General features: G+C 41.2%; 1 protein-coding gene across 1 annotated transcript in view; it reads left to right on the plus strand.

The window, feature by feature from the left end:
- Positions 1-15,390, plus strand: part of LOC308303657 (SRC kinase signaling inhibitor 1-like) — a gene marked incomplete at its 3' end in the record, with an annotated part of 158,834 nt that overhangs the window by 105,643 nt on the left and 37,801 nt on the right. Inside the window, exon 15 of the mRNA XM_080748102.1 lies at positions 1,993-2,123. Coding sequence (XP_080604228.1) covers positions 1,993-2,123 — 131 coding nt within the window. The remainder of the gene's footprint in view (positions 1-1,992; positions 2,124-15,390) is intronic.

Here is a 15,390-nt window from a genome sequence, read left to right on the forward strand (position 1 = left end):
GATCTCCATATATGGGCATATCAGAAAGCCCATATATGTTCATATACTGATGACATCAGGAATATCCATATATGGGCATAAAAGGGACAAGGACTTACAGTTAAGAGATCTCCGTGCATATAGGGACAAGGACTGTTACAGTAGATATAGAGATGTCCATATATGGGCATAAATGAACAAGGACTGACAAACACTGAGATCTCCATATAACCTATGGGAATATAAGGGACGAGGACAATGCGTAGCATTGTGAGCTTGTAGACCTATTTTCTAAATATTGTTGTACATTAAAAACTTGAAATGGGTCGTTCTGCATAGTACTTGGGATTTGTTGATGTAAATGTTCACATAGAGTGTAATAATTGGTAAAACAAACTTTTGGCCTATTTGTGGAGATAAGCGACCAACGGTCGCTTATCTCCCGATTAGGGAGTCTTACTGGTAAGAATATAATAGAGAGGACACCGGATATCCCCGCCCGTCCACTTGCATTGAGTTGCTCACCTAGCGCATGAAGCGTACTTCCGCGTTTGAGACGCCTCTGAAACGTGACGTAGTGGGGCTTCTATTATGCTTCTGTGACGCATAATAGTTTGTGTTCATGGACGCGCTGGGGCTCTAATTCATGAACGAGCACCTCCGGTATGAACGCGCGTCAATGCAAAGAAGCCTAGATGCGCGTTCATGATTAGAAGCCCCAACTGCAGTACCTCAAACGGTCACCATGTCCATGGCGCCCCCTCGGTCCCGGTGGCTTGGCCTGTGCATGTTGTGGAAATTGACGATTTTAAAATGGACGTCAGTTTGTGTACATTCGGTCGCGAAACTAAAATCCTAACCGTGGCCTACCGTCACGGCCCAGGTGAAAAAGGGCGGCTCTCGGCCTTCTCGCCGTTTGTGTGGGGAGATTCCGAGATAAAGCCGTTTCTTTGCATCATGAAATGAATAGGTGCCTATGGAGAATAGACGCGCCATGATGCTGGCGGCCGAGTTGCATCATGGGATATGTAGTGTTTTCGCTCACCAACCGCGGCACCTGTTCATCTGGTAACCATGGTAACCAGGTAAGACGTCTCCAGGCGTCTTAACTCATACAGTGCCAAACGAATTTTAGATCAACTTTCTCACTATGGACTTCCCTGCCAGACGACTTAAATCGACTTTTACTTAGAAAAAAAAAAAAAAAAAAATGTTTTTATTTTTTTATTTTTTTTATTTAAAAAAAAAATAAAAATTTTTTGGACCCCATTAAATCTAGTAAACATGATTTCAATCGCGATTTTGCATGTTCCACCCCCCATACAACCCCATCTTTCATACAGGGCAGCCATCTTTGCTTACATAATGTAAAACATAATGGCTATTATCTCAAGAATGCCTGAACGGATTTCCAATCTTTTTTTTTTGTTTGAAAGCTGTGAACAGCCTGCACAAACATGGTGCATGATCTGTGCATGGCCGTGCATGATCTGTGCACTATAAATTACATGGAAGTCTATGGAGATTTTCTGGCAATAATGCCACTCGAGGGCATATTTGGAGTAGTTCACCCCCAAAATGACTTTTTTTCTATTGATTAGTCACGCCATGGAGAGTAGAGTTCAATAATATTTTTAGTTTTTTGTCGCATTCCTAAGACAAAAATGTGATAACAATAAATTTACCCCCATTCGTTCCGGATGGGGACCCGTTTTGAAACGGGTCCCCATCCGGAATCAATGGGGGTAAATTTACTCGAATCAAATTTTTGTCTTAGGAATGTGACAAAAACCAAAAAATATTATTGAACTCTACTCTCCATGGCATGAGTAATCAATAGAAAAAAAGTCATTTTGGGGGTGAACTACAACTTTAACAGGGAATCGGTGAGCTTGGGGGTCTCCTATTTTCGATATTTCCACCAAAAGGCCCTTTTAGAAATGTCAGCCCCTGCCTCTCTAACACTCTCCGCATGTCCCTGGAGCCTGCTGTAACGGGTTGCTTTCCCCTCAGTGCCCTGGAGAGGTCCGTGGAGGAGCTGCAGAGGAACTCGTCCATCAACCACGGCCTGGTCACCGAGCAGGACGTGGAGCAGAAGACCAAGGAGCTGAGGACGCTGGGAGAGACCCTCACCCAACTGAAGAGTAGGTACTTTGGCGGAGGATTCGGAGGAAGTACTCAAGATAAATATAAATATAAATATAATATGTCGTTGTTTTACAAAACGAACGGTCCAAAATCGTTCGTTTTGTATTTATCATTTAAAAAATCCTACCCAATGTGAAGTGAGCGGTGGTCATGCTTGCATAACGTCTTCAATTGGTAATTGGTGATGTAATACATGTAGGCTACACACACACGCACATTGCTATGGCAAAACGCTGAGGAAAACACATTATTATGGCAAAACGCTGAGGAAAAGTTGCTACAGATAGTGGCTACAGATAATTGGTGATGTAATATGATGTAATATGGCTACGCACACACACATATTGCTATGGCAAAACGCTGAGGAAGACACATTGCTATGGCAAAACGCTGAGGAAAAGTGGCTACAGACACACGCACAGCCACTCTTAGGAGCGGTTTACCACCGCTCAAAAATGAACTAAACTAGTGAAAACAGATGATCTACACAACGCCTTGCGGTGCGAGGCGTTGTGTGCAAGGCGTTGTCTGCTATTTTCACAATAGAACCATGTTTTACAAAATGTAATGCCTCAATTCTTAGTGCTCGTAGGGTGGGGGGGTCCCCAGTTAAAATATGATTATTTTGGGGGGTTGCGGCCTGAAAAGGTTGTGGTCTGGGAAGACCGGGAGCACACTCCTTCCAGGAGTGGCGGTTCATGGTCAAGGCTGCTGCTATACATGGTCTGTGACAGGGACAGAGCTGTAGGTTCTGCTGAGGCCGGACAATTTGTCCTCTCTCTATCGCCCTGTGTTCTTTGTCTCCCAAAGTTCTGCATCGTTTTCTCTCAGAACACTACACAGTCACATCAACACACCCCCTTGTTGTCTTAGTGGAAGGAAGTGGAAGTCTGGACCCTGGAGTCTCTTCACACCTCATATACTCATATACTCTACTGTATGATGTGCAGAGCTTTGTTCTGACTCACACCACAATCGGTTGCCATGCCAATATAACATCATCACCATGACGGCAGAGATCCACATGGAATCCACGCCATGTCCTCTTCATTTTCATGTGTTTATCATCATCATTTACTCATTGTGGGCTCGCTGAAAGGCGAGACCAGTATGTTATACCAAATCCTTATAGTTGTGGGCTCGCCTGAAGGGCGAGAACACTATGTTATCCTTATTATTTGTATAGTGAGTTCCGCCGCATATTTCTGCCGCAGACAGTACAAAGGCTGGGCCCAATGAGGCGCAATTGGTGGAAAACAAATCTGGGAGAGGTGTTAGCTGGAGTATTGGTTGAGCTTCACATGACAGTTAGCACGCTGCAGAATATAGTCACGTTGGCAAACATAAGAAATGAAGAACAATTTATTTGATTAAGATTTTTTATTTTAGTTATTGTTGTGGGCTCGCCTGAAAGTCGAGAACACTATGTTATCCTCATTATCGTGGGCTCGCCTGAAAGTCGAGAACACTATGTTATCTTCATTATTTAGTGAGTTCCGTCGCAGACAGTATAAAGCCAGTTATGTATATAGTGAGTTCCGTCGCAGACAGTACAAAAGCTTCACATGACAGTTAGCACGCTGCAGAATATAGTCACGAGCGAGCCCACACTGTTTCGTAGGAACAATATTTCTAGTTCAAGTGTATTCTCCTAAAAAATTACAGTACAAAGGCAGCCCTTAGCCAATGAGGAGCAGCGCTCTAGGTGACATCATCACCAACAAGTGCGAGGAGTGGGAGGAGTGGGAGGAGTGTTGCTTCCAAATAAAGTACACATCTGGAAAGATGGAAAGAAAGAAAGGAAGAAAGTCGGACAAGTAGTATTATAGTCTAGCAGCTGGAGTTCTGAACAGCTTCAGCGTAGGAGATCAGACCAGCTGCCTTTTGAGTTACTGGCCGACCTCCCTTATGTCAAAGCAAGTAAAACACCAAATTAATCCAAATGAATGCTTTGACGCACCGCAGAGGGGTTGAGGCTTCAGTTTTTTTATTCATCGTCGGAGGATGCTGCAGATCTCGGCGGTTGATGCCGGCGCGATGACCGCGATAAAACCTTAATACATATTCATGGCTTTCCGCCGGCTTCGATTCATATTCATAAAATGTTTAGCACTTTGGCTGTCTCGTCACTTTGGCCCCCGTAATTGTCCTCTCCCTCGAACGAGTATGAATATTTATATTTGGTACATTAGCTGACCTTTGTGGCGTCTCACATTATCCCTCGAAAACCTGGAACGCGTCCTTGTCGCGTTAGATTTGAACCACTTTAACCATTATTTTATGCTTTAACTATTGGAAAATAGCAGATATACAAGCTCACAGCGCGGCACCGAGTGCCGCGCTGCGAGCTTGTAGATCTGCTATTTTTGAAAAATTGTGAATATGTGTGCAAGTCTTTGAATATCTTTGACCCGATCTTTGACCCGACTTCTAAATCAGTGGTTCTCAAACTTTTTCATGTCAAGGACCCCCAAAATGACAGTTATTTGGCCACGGACCCCCATCTCAAAACATGTTGTTCCAGGGACACCCCCAGAAGCAGAGATGTAGAGTTACAAACGTTTGCTTTGAAAAATATATATTGAAAAATGTGCACACATTTTCACGTTTTTTTTCAAGCAGCGCGGCACTCGGTGCCGCGCTGTGAGCTTGTATATCTGCTATTTTTCAATAGCATTAAATAATTCTAGGCCTAAATAGGTTAAAATGTGGCTCGTATTTGGATTTTCCAGGCGGACTGATCTTGTTTTCAGCGCCGGCTACGCCGCAGACACAGCTGGTAATGCATGTCGTGTTGTGTTATGGCGGCGTGACACGGAAAATCTGGTTATCCTTCACTCCGGGGTACCGACCCCAGGGGGGCTGCGGTTAACAAAAGGCTACACCTGGGCACGGCAGGGGGGGGGGGGGAGGGAGGGGGGGGGGGGGGGGGGGGCTCCTGCGGGGTGCGGTGACAATGTACACGTGCGGGAACAAATGCTTTGTTGCATGTTCTACAAGCGAGCGGATCGTGCCCGTAAATAAACACTGCCTTCGGATCGCTCGGTAACAACAAAGCCTCTAAAAGCGGCGAGATAATGCATTATTAAATGTCGTACAGTCACTCGCTCCTCTCTTCTCTTTACACGCGTACGTAAACATGCATGCATTGTTCATGAATTGAATACCAAGGACTTCCAACGTAAAAAAAAATACCGTAAAAGGACTTATTTGGGATGTTCCTTTTAGGCAGGGTTTTAAACTGTACTGTGCTACATTTCTATTGTATTGACTATACTTGTACTGTTCTCCATTTGTGTCTAATGAAATACTCAATCAATGAATCAATCATGCACAATGCAGACGCATCCTTTTCTATTTGAGTCAATACCTCGACGCCTCCGCTGCTCTGTATAACTGTCCGTCTGTATGTTTCTTTCTCTCTCTTAGATAGAGCTATACATGACAGCATGACAGGAAAAAAAAAAACATTTCTTCAATGAAATATTCCAACGGTAGCTCTACCGTCTTAGCCTCCTGTGCTATTACCCATTTTAAGACTAGGAATTATGCTTTAGCTATTGAAAATAGCAGATATACAACCTCACAGTGCCTTTTATATATATATATATATATATATATATATATATATGTAACCCCTGGGTAAATTGCCCAGCGTTATTTGTGCCTATTTTCAAAAACCTCAACATTAGGCAGTCCATTCATAAGCCCACAGGTTAAAAGGGTCTGGTTCACTTTAAGAGATCAGCCTAACTTGATGTGTATTGTGTTTTCTCTTTTACTTGACTCTGATTGGTCAGGATGAATGTCCTTCATTTTCTAAGCATGTGATTGGTTGGGGGGCGGGACATGAAAAGAAAATGTGTGTGTGTTTAAGAGTTGGGAGTCAGTTTTGGTGTGTGACTGGGAGAGGAGAGGACGTGAATGAAAACGAAAGCATCACGTTATAAGAATGAACCAAGTGTTTAAATCTTTTAGTGTTTAACACTTAGGGAGGGGTCGTTTTTTATTGAGGGGTGTTACTGGAGAAAATGTGTAAGACCTTTTATAAAATGCCATGACCCTCCCTCTCAATTGGGGGAAAAATCAATGACCCTCCCCAAGCATTAAAATAAAAAAGATTGACCCTCCTCTACAACATGACATTTACCACAGTAAAATGATGCCTAAAACCTAAACTTAGTTATTCCTAACCAGTGGCGAGAACAGAACACCGAAGCAAGTTCTGGGTGGGCACTGCTAAATTTATTTTCTTTCTTTCTTTTTTAACTGTAAATAATTAGGATTTTCTAGGGTTAAAAAACGTGTGCGGGCGGCAGCAGCAATGAACAATTGAGCTTTCCATTGTTTTAGGAAAATACATTGTAGTATAAACACTAGGGGTGCAGGAAAAAATCGATTCGAATTCGAATCGTGTTTCTAACATGGCAAGTTTCAGAATCGATTCTCATTTTTATTAGAACATATTTATTAGATATCATGATTTTCATGATTTATTATTTTATGATTTTTATTATGATGTCTTTTTTATTACGATAATTTATTAGATATTATGTTGTGTTTGTATGAGTTAAAAGAATGTGTGCAAGCATGAATAAATCAGACATGTTGTCTTGGATTTACCTTTGTGTGTTTACATTATTGCAATAAGTTGATAAAACCTTTACAATTATAAAAGCTACGTAAATGTACTCTGCCTTCATGCCAAGCATCTATGGCAAAGGGCCATACAAATATGAGTTATTAAAAAAAGAATTGGTCAAGTCAAGTGGCTCAAATTGCCCCAGACCCAAGTCTAGTACTGTCAGTTTAATGCTGCTAATAAAAAAATGCAAACATAGATTACATCAATAATTTAGTTAAAAGAAAACTAACAAAAAGTGTCAGGCCTTTATTATTGTCAATAATAAAGGCAAGACAGCAAACAATTATGCAACAATGATTCACAGAACTTTTAAAATGCACTTCAAGTCAAGTTTCACATGCTGTATGTTGCACATTTCAGTTATCTCAGTTCACTGTTTTCGGGTAACTTTCAGTCAGATGATTTGTGGGTTGTCTGGGTGTATTTGCAAGTTCCTTGTCTTTAACAAAAAAAAGTACAGTTTTTGCTAAAGGGACAAATACTGATACACAGTTAAAATATTACTGACAGCACTTGATCATCTGGTCAGATGATTTGTGGTTTGTCTGAACGCGTATTTGCAAGTTCAAATAAGGAAGGGAAACCACGTGACCACCAGGAACGGCCATGCCGCTCCCTGACGCTCCATGGGTGCCAGAACTCGCACCGAAAGTGCAATGAAATACGTGTGAAATACATGCCGTATGATTTCAGTTCCTTTTTTTTCTTTTCTCAGTTCACTTTCGGGTCAGATGATTGGTGGTTGTCTGGGTGGTTGTCTGGGTGGCCTTTTGTCTAGGCCACCCAGACAACCACAAATCATTGTTTTTGCTAAAGGGACAGATACATAGTTAAAATATTGCTGACAGCGGTTTCAATTCCTTTCTTTGTTTCGGCAGGAGAAATTCTTCATTGTAGCCTATTTGGGGAATTCCACCTCAAATAACCAATCACCATTTTGGGTCTCATAACTGTTTAAATTAATATCAGATATCTAAATATAGGCATGGGTATCGTTCACCTTTGAATCGATACGATACCTTTTTCAATACCTGGGAATCTATACGATACCCTTTTCGATACCATTTTCGATACTTTTTATTTATTATTATTATAATTATTATTTGCCTTTTTCTATGGGCTATTTTAGAGACCAAAATAGGTTATTAAGCCAGTTATTCAGCCATTTTCATGTCAAGTAGGCCTAGTAGTAGTAGTAGAGTAGTTGATGTGACTACTATTACTGTTATGGCTGCTATTGTATAATTCTATTGTTTGTCTACAATAGAATATACACATAATAATAAACATTATAGGCTATTGTCGGCTATTTTCCACGGTAACGAGTGTAGCCTACTAAAGCAGTCATTAAACTCTCAGTAGCCCAACTCTTACAGATGCGACCGGCCAGGGGTGTGTTCAAGAGTATTGAAACGAGGTATCGTTTGTTTTTACGTGAACCAATACTCGATAGTATCGATGTCATGCGATTGATACCATTAAAAGTATCGCAGACGATACCCATCCCTATCTAAATATTGACTCAAGAAACGTATATTACTGTCTGAGGTTCACACAAAAGTCAGAGTAAACCTTTAAATGACATGTAGGCCTAACGTAAGATTTTTAGGGGACTTCCGCCTCCTATAACCTGGCCCAGTTAGTTACCAATAATTACCACCTTGGTTGTTATATCCCCATGTGTAACGCCCAGGATTCGAACGCGGGTTTCCCGTGTATCTTAACCATCAGACCAAAGGGATATCCCTTTGTACCAGGGGAGATACTAGACTTTTGAGGCCATCAGGCTGAGTCACTCTGCTACACGTGTTCAAAAGCTCAAGACCCAGGGCTTAATTAATGCCGGAGCTTCGCTCCGCCACCTGGCTCTTGCGCTCCGGTACCTGAAAGTGCGCTCCGCCACCTGCTTCTTGCACTCTGGTACATCAAATGCGTCTACAGTCTATATAATGTTAAGTGGCGTGCCATGCCGTCGCATGAGGGCCTGGGTATGGGGAAGTGTAAATACTTTATTCTGAAGGTAAAACCGGAAAAGGTAGTTGTTGTTGCTGCTGGTTACTTGTCGCACAGCATTACGTCATCACCTGATGACCTCACCGGGGGGCTCTCTCGATTCCGACATGTCGCCACTCCGACAGTGACTTCTTATTGTTGGAGTGGCAACACGTCCATAGAGGTTAAGGTTAAGGTTAGGGTAAGAGATAGTTGGAGTAGATCCTGATATATGAATTGAATAGAGAATTGCTTTGAATCGAGAATCGTTTTCAATCGAGAATCGTTTTTAAATCGGAAAATAATCGTTTCTGAATTCGAATCGTTTGATTTGAAAGAATCGAAAAAAGATTGTGAATCGTGACCCCAAGAATCGATTCTGAATCGAATCGTGGGATACCCAAAGATTCGCAGCCCTAATAAACACAGCCACTTCAGTTCATTCACTAACTACAGTGACTGTGGGGCATTTCTAGGGATGGCACCCACGGTTTGTCATTAAATAAAGCAGAAGGCTGTTGACAATGGTTGCATAAGTGCCTGTACCTCTGGAGCCATTGTTTGCTTTTGAAAAAGTGCATGACCCTCCCTTGAATTCAAAGTAAAATCAGCAGACCCTCCCTAGGACTGAAATTAAAATAGCATGACCCTCCCCTATTTTCCTCCAGGGGGTGCTGTTCATAAAAAACGATTGCTCCCTTAGCTATTGAAAATAGCAGATATACAAGCTCACAGTGCCTTTTATATATATATATATATATATATCTGATATATATATATATATATATGTATATATATATATATATATATATATATATATATATATACACATACATACATAAATACATAAATACAAAAATAAACAGAAATGTATTTTTATAACTACGTGTTTTTTTTTGTTTTAACTTTGAACAATAGGGTACCCAACCTCTAGGGTAGTGGTTCTCTAAGTGGGCTCTGTGGACCTCTAGGGGTCCTTGAGGGGGTTCCAGGGAAATGTACAGGGTCATTCGGTTCGGTATTCGATATTCGGTTTGATATTTCCGAAATGCAAACAGCAACAAGTGCGGACAGCTTCTCTCTGAGTCTAGTTTCAGAACATAATGATATGCACGCATTACTCCGCCCCTTCCCACCAGATAACCACGTCTACATTTTAGATTTCTTTTCATAATCTGAATTCTGATAAAACAGATAAAGAGGCAGGGTTTCTCGCTCCTTTAATGTTTGAATCTATTTTGATGTTTACAACTTTTCATGTGCTAAATCAGTAAATACAGTTGTACGCATTATTATATTGATTCACATTCTTCCCACAGATTACACACAAAGAAAGTTTGACAACATGACTAATATCAATAACATAAAGTACAAGTACAGCAATATTTGTAATTAGTCTTCAAAAACTTTGAAAAGTATCCTAACTAATAGTTGCCGTTTTGCATGTAGCTATAAAACAACAATACATTAACTGTAGTAAATGTTGTCAACCATATAAAATAATGCATTATATAACTGTTGTCCTCTATACAGTATACTAGCCCTTACCCGTTCAAAGATATGAGCTCCAAAATGATGTGCAGTGTGTGGGTTATGGGATGTGCACTGTGCATACAGTATATGAGGGATGGAAAGTAACTTTAACTGGTGCTTGCATGATAATATGTAGGAGCATCAATGTAAGAAATACCCGTTTCGTTTAATGGTTACAGAGATACTGTGTGTGTGTCCCCCCCCCACGCCCCCCCCCAGCCTGCCCGCCCACCCGCCTGCGCACACACCCGCCTGCCTGCCTGCACACACACACACACACACACACACACACACACACACACACACACACACACACACACACACACACACACACACACACACACACACACACACACACACAGAGCTGGTTAAACATGTTGCCTCATGCTAGATGCAGAATAGATGTGCCTCATGCTAGATGCAGAATAGTAGGTGGTATTGCCTTATAAGAAAAAGTGCTTAGAAAATGAATTTCGTTCCCACGTCTGGGCGGGGTTGCACCAGCTGTTACTAAGTTATAACGTAGCCTAGTTGTAACGTAAATGGCTTCTAAGTCAAGACTTACGCATTACTAAAATGTCAGGTGTTGCACCGCACAAATTAGTTCTTACGTATCTCTAAGTAACAACTAAATATTTACACCACCCCTTGGGCAGCACTAAGTCTTTACTAAGTAACCTATCTCTATGGGAGTAGAGCAACGTCACTACTAACGTGGCAGACAGCATTATATCAGCTATAATTAATTCAACAATGAAACTACCCATCTGTTTAAAACATACATTAAGCGGCCATTTGAAAATAGCCGATCTACAAGCTCACGATGTGTCTGTTAGTATTTCTATATTGCAGGATTGATACTTTTTTAATACTATATCTACTATAGTATAGTACTTTTCAACCACTGCATACAGCACAACAGCGAATTGAACGGTGCGCTCTCTTCCCCTGTGTCTCCAAATATGCGTTGCTCTGCGTTACTTCACAACGGGGGATACAATCCGTTTGCAGGGCAGTGCGCTGCGCAGGGATGCGCTCGCCCTGTGCGCGCATATCAGTGACTTGTGTTCTGTACTGCACATGCCAGTGGAGAGACGGAGGTCTCTGTTGACAGAAGACGATACAAGCTTTATTTCCTTACTAGAAACAGTTCGCTTTCATTGGATTCGGGAGCTATGACGTCATTTTATGCGACTATACATTACTTTAGGAACAGTCTAGGCATTACTAGTTACGTTATGCCTTAAGAAGTCGTGGTGCAACACCTGTTAGTAACTCACTTAGTTACAAACTAACTAGTAGTTACTAAGCCTCTAGTAAGGACTTTACTCCCTAACTTAGGGCAGGACTTACGTTCTGGTGGTGCAACTGGCCCCAGGGCACTACTCGTTCAATGCATTTTTGCATAGACAATACCCTTGTGGACTTTGGGTTAAAAGTTCTCCGCACGAAACCGGCACGACTTTTGTCACCAGCCAGAATTGTATATAAAAGTGAACACAAAAATCTTGTGCTGCTTTTTTTGCTTGTAAAATGTTCTATATTGATTTTGGCAACACAAAATCTTTCTCAAATGTCATAAATACATCTACTTAACATCTGAAACAAGTATTGTTGCCTTAGTATACTCATATGTAAATTTAGATCATGAAATATAGCACATTTGTTGAAGAAAACACCTCAATGTACTGTATGTGATTGGCACCCATCAAAATGAAACATACACATAGTAAATTTGTCTCATACATAAAACATCTCACAGCCAACTGTGTAATGAAAGGTATAAAAAAGAAAAATAGTACACCTTGGCCAGAAATGGATGAAAATCAATCAAATTGCTATCACAACCCCCTAAATTGGAAAAATGCCCAAAATGGACAAGACTATAATAAATGCACAAAAGGTCATGTCAGGTTTAACATATGTATTTAAGTACCCCAGTGTGTCCCAACATCTGTCATTTGTACATCAAGTACCCCCCCCCCCAACCAAAACAAAAACACATACAAATGTTGGCAGCATAAGTAAACGTAAGGCTGTGCTGTGACAAAATATAGCAAATGTTAAGCTTTTTCCTCCCACATGTATGTATTGCATTTAAATGTGATAAAAGCAAATCTTGAAATAAAACAAGTATTTAGCTAATTTTACATGCTGACATGGTGCGTATATTACTCACCCCTATCACTTCCAGGGGTCATCAATATGTCTGTACGGACAAAATGTGTCAGTGGCTGATGTTAATCCTAATAATATTCTTGTTTTTGATCATAAGATCCAATTACTGAATTCGAAGTCAACAGGTTTTCTTCAGAATATCTATGACATTGAGACATTTTGGCATATTAGGAGTCCAACCAGTACTGGTTCTCAAATGTTTTATTTGCAAAGGACGCCCTTAAGAGATTGTACAAATGGTACCAAATGGTTCTCAGAGTTACACACTGGTAATTCAGGGCTTGCTCTTCTAAGTGTTTCTGGTATATATTGTTGTCCACTCATTTAGTAAAAAAAATATATTTCAACATAAATGTCCACCAAAAACCAGCATGGCGATGACCCCTGCTTAATCAGAGCCATCATCGCATAAAGCTTGTTCTCCTGTTTCTTTTGAAACATTCTCACAGTTCTGGCACTGACATAAATCAGTACAAGACAGTCTTGCAGACATACTGTACAGGCTTGCTTGTCTTCAACTACAGTGAACTACATGCAAAACACTTGACTGTGGAATCAGCACACTGTCCTGTAGATATGTTGAGCATGGATGATGTGGTCACTGCTGACATGGTGTGGGTTGGAGGTGTGGAGGTGGAGCATAGACTTGAGCTCTGCAGAGACAGGGCTGAGTGTAATGCCATCCAGAGCGCTTGCTTCCTTGGCATCAGCATTATAAGTCTGCTTCAGTACCATGTCAAGAGAAACACTAATGTTGTGGCTGCCATCTGCTCGTCAGCCAACAAGTGCTTTATGTACCTCTGAAGCTGTTTCCGGTAATTTCTTCATCTAAGGCAAATACAAAGGTAAAGATTGCTGCCTGTACTTCTAGTGGCCTACTGAAGTGAGGTAGGGTATCATTCTAGCTGATTCACAGAGATGTCCTGTCCAGTCACCTTCCCGCTCGTAAAACCTTTTTAGTTAAACCTTTGGAGAATATCTGATATCTCCAGGAAGGTCCAGGAAGGTTGCCCCGAGAATTGTAGTTGGTTTCCCATTGAATGATTCCTGAAAAGCAGCAGCTGATCTCCTAGGAGTGCCATCTCTGGATGCCTCGTCATTTCTAACTTCTGCCAGTTATCTCTTTCTCAAACAGGATCTTCAAGACCGACTCAACTTGTGGCTTCCAGGGCTGTGTGTCCCTGTCTGCTGCCCATGCCTCAAAGGCTTCCCAGGGCCTCATGGCTTCACTGAGGACCTTGAGGGCATGTAAAGTTAGGTAGTATTATGTCTTTTCAACAAACATCTTCTTGACAGTTCCTTCTTGAAAGAGACTTTCTGCGACAAGCAGATCATATGTCCTTGCTTCCCTGATAATCTTGCAAATAGCCTTCATGTGCAGTAGTTGTGAGCTTGGTGGAAGCCTCCCAGCAACAGGACTACATTGCCAAACTCATCTTGGTGTTGCCTGATCTCCAGTGATAATGGCGTACTTATGTAGTGAAGAGTCGTTTCATCTCTTTTCTGAGGACAGAAGGATCAGTTGGCAATGCTGGGATGCGTGGAAGGTAGCCAATAATGCTAGCCTGTCACTATGTGGGTGAAAGTTTACACAGAATGCTGAACAGCCAGGTAAACCAGCTGCATCTGGAGGAGCATTCAGCAACTGCAGGCGCCACACAAGTAAAAGGTCTCTAGAATCTCCAACTTCCCAATGTGCTCAGGAGACCTGGACTTCTGTCTGTCTTTTGCTGACAAGAAACACTTGGGAGTAGGTGGTTCAGCAATGTGATAAATTAAAATGTCAACTGTAAGATACATGTAGTATTATAGGTAAGCAAGATAGCTTTCACACTGACCCAGACCTTTGCCCTAGTTTTTAGATCATGTCCTCACATCACCTCTAATATAAGGCCTGAAAAGCCAGTACATGAAACCCTGTTTATTAAGCTCCTTCCTATGGGGCGTGCTAACCAATACCCTTCTTCACTAACAGGTCCCATTATCTTACTGTTCCCATCATTCTATACAGTTTACATGATCACGATCTTTTTAACCATTATAGTAACATAACACTGTTATTTGATCTTTTACATCGTTTGTTACTGTCTGCTCTCCACCACCCTTCTCCTCTCTGTTAGACAGGACGTGAACCATTACGACATCGACTAGCGCGTGGCACAGAGAAAGAGCTGGCTCCGTTCCCAGACAGGAAACAGATGTCAAGCGAGAAAGTGACCATAATAACAAAATACAAATAATCCGACTCTACAAATGAAAGTTACAATGCAGAAGTGAATGCAGAAGTTACTTCTGCATTTGTTGTTTTTCCATTTCAACCAAAATTCCCCCATGTGTGTCTCTTCACAACAGGATGCAAGTGTGTGGTAATCTGTCTGTACATTTCTTGTCACATTTAGCCTCATTTTGCAACAACCCAAACATAATATTCTGCTTAAACTGCATTTAAGCAGTACAAAGATGCTTGTCTTCAGCTTGATCTATAATTAAGGGAAAACAGGGTTGAAACGCTGATATACAAGCCCAGTCTTGTAGACAGTAGCTGTATGTACGTTTTCTCCGATTTTTCTCCGCAACTCTTCATAGAATCTGAGGTAAAACTGACCAAATGTGTTCATATTGCTTAAAAAGCAGATGTTTTGTCATAACAGCCAGCTGTCACTGTAAAAGTCATAGTAAAGCTCATTTTCGGGTGTCGTCCATCTTGGAAATATGTAAATTAAAGGTAAGGTAGGTAAGGTACATTTATTTATAAAGCGCCTTTCAAAGGTGCTGTACAATACATAACATGAAATAAAAACATCACAAAGCAAAAACAGAACAATATGAACAATGGCATGGAAATGAATAAGCAAAACAATATAAACAATACAAATTAATAAACAATACAGTAAGCTTTTACACACCATAATGTT

Source organism: Nannobrachium achirus, assembly GCF_963921795.1.
Source record: "Nannobrachium achirus genome assembly, chromosome: 18".
Classification (NCBI taxonomy): Eukaryota; Metazoa; Chordata; class Actinopteri; order Myctophiformes; family Myctophidae; genus Nannobrachium; species Nannobrachium achirus.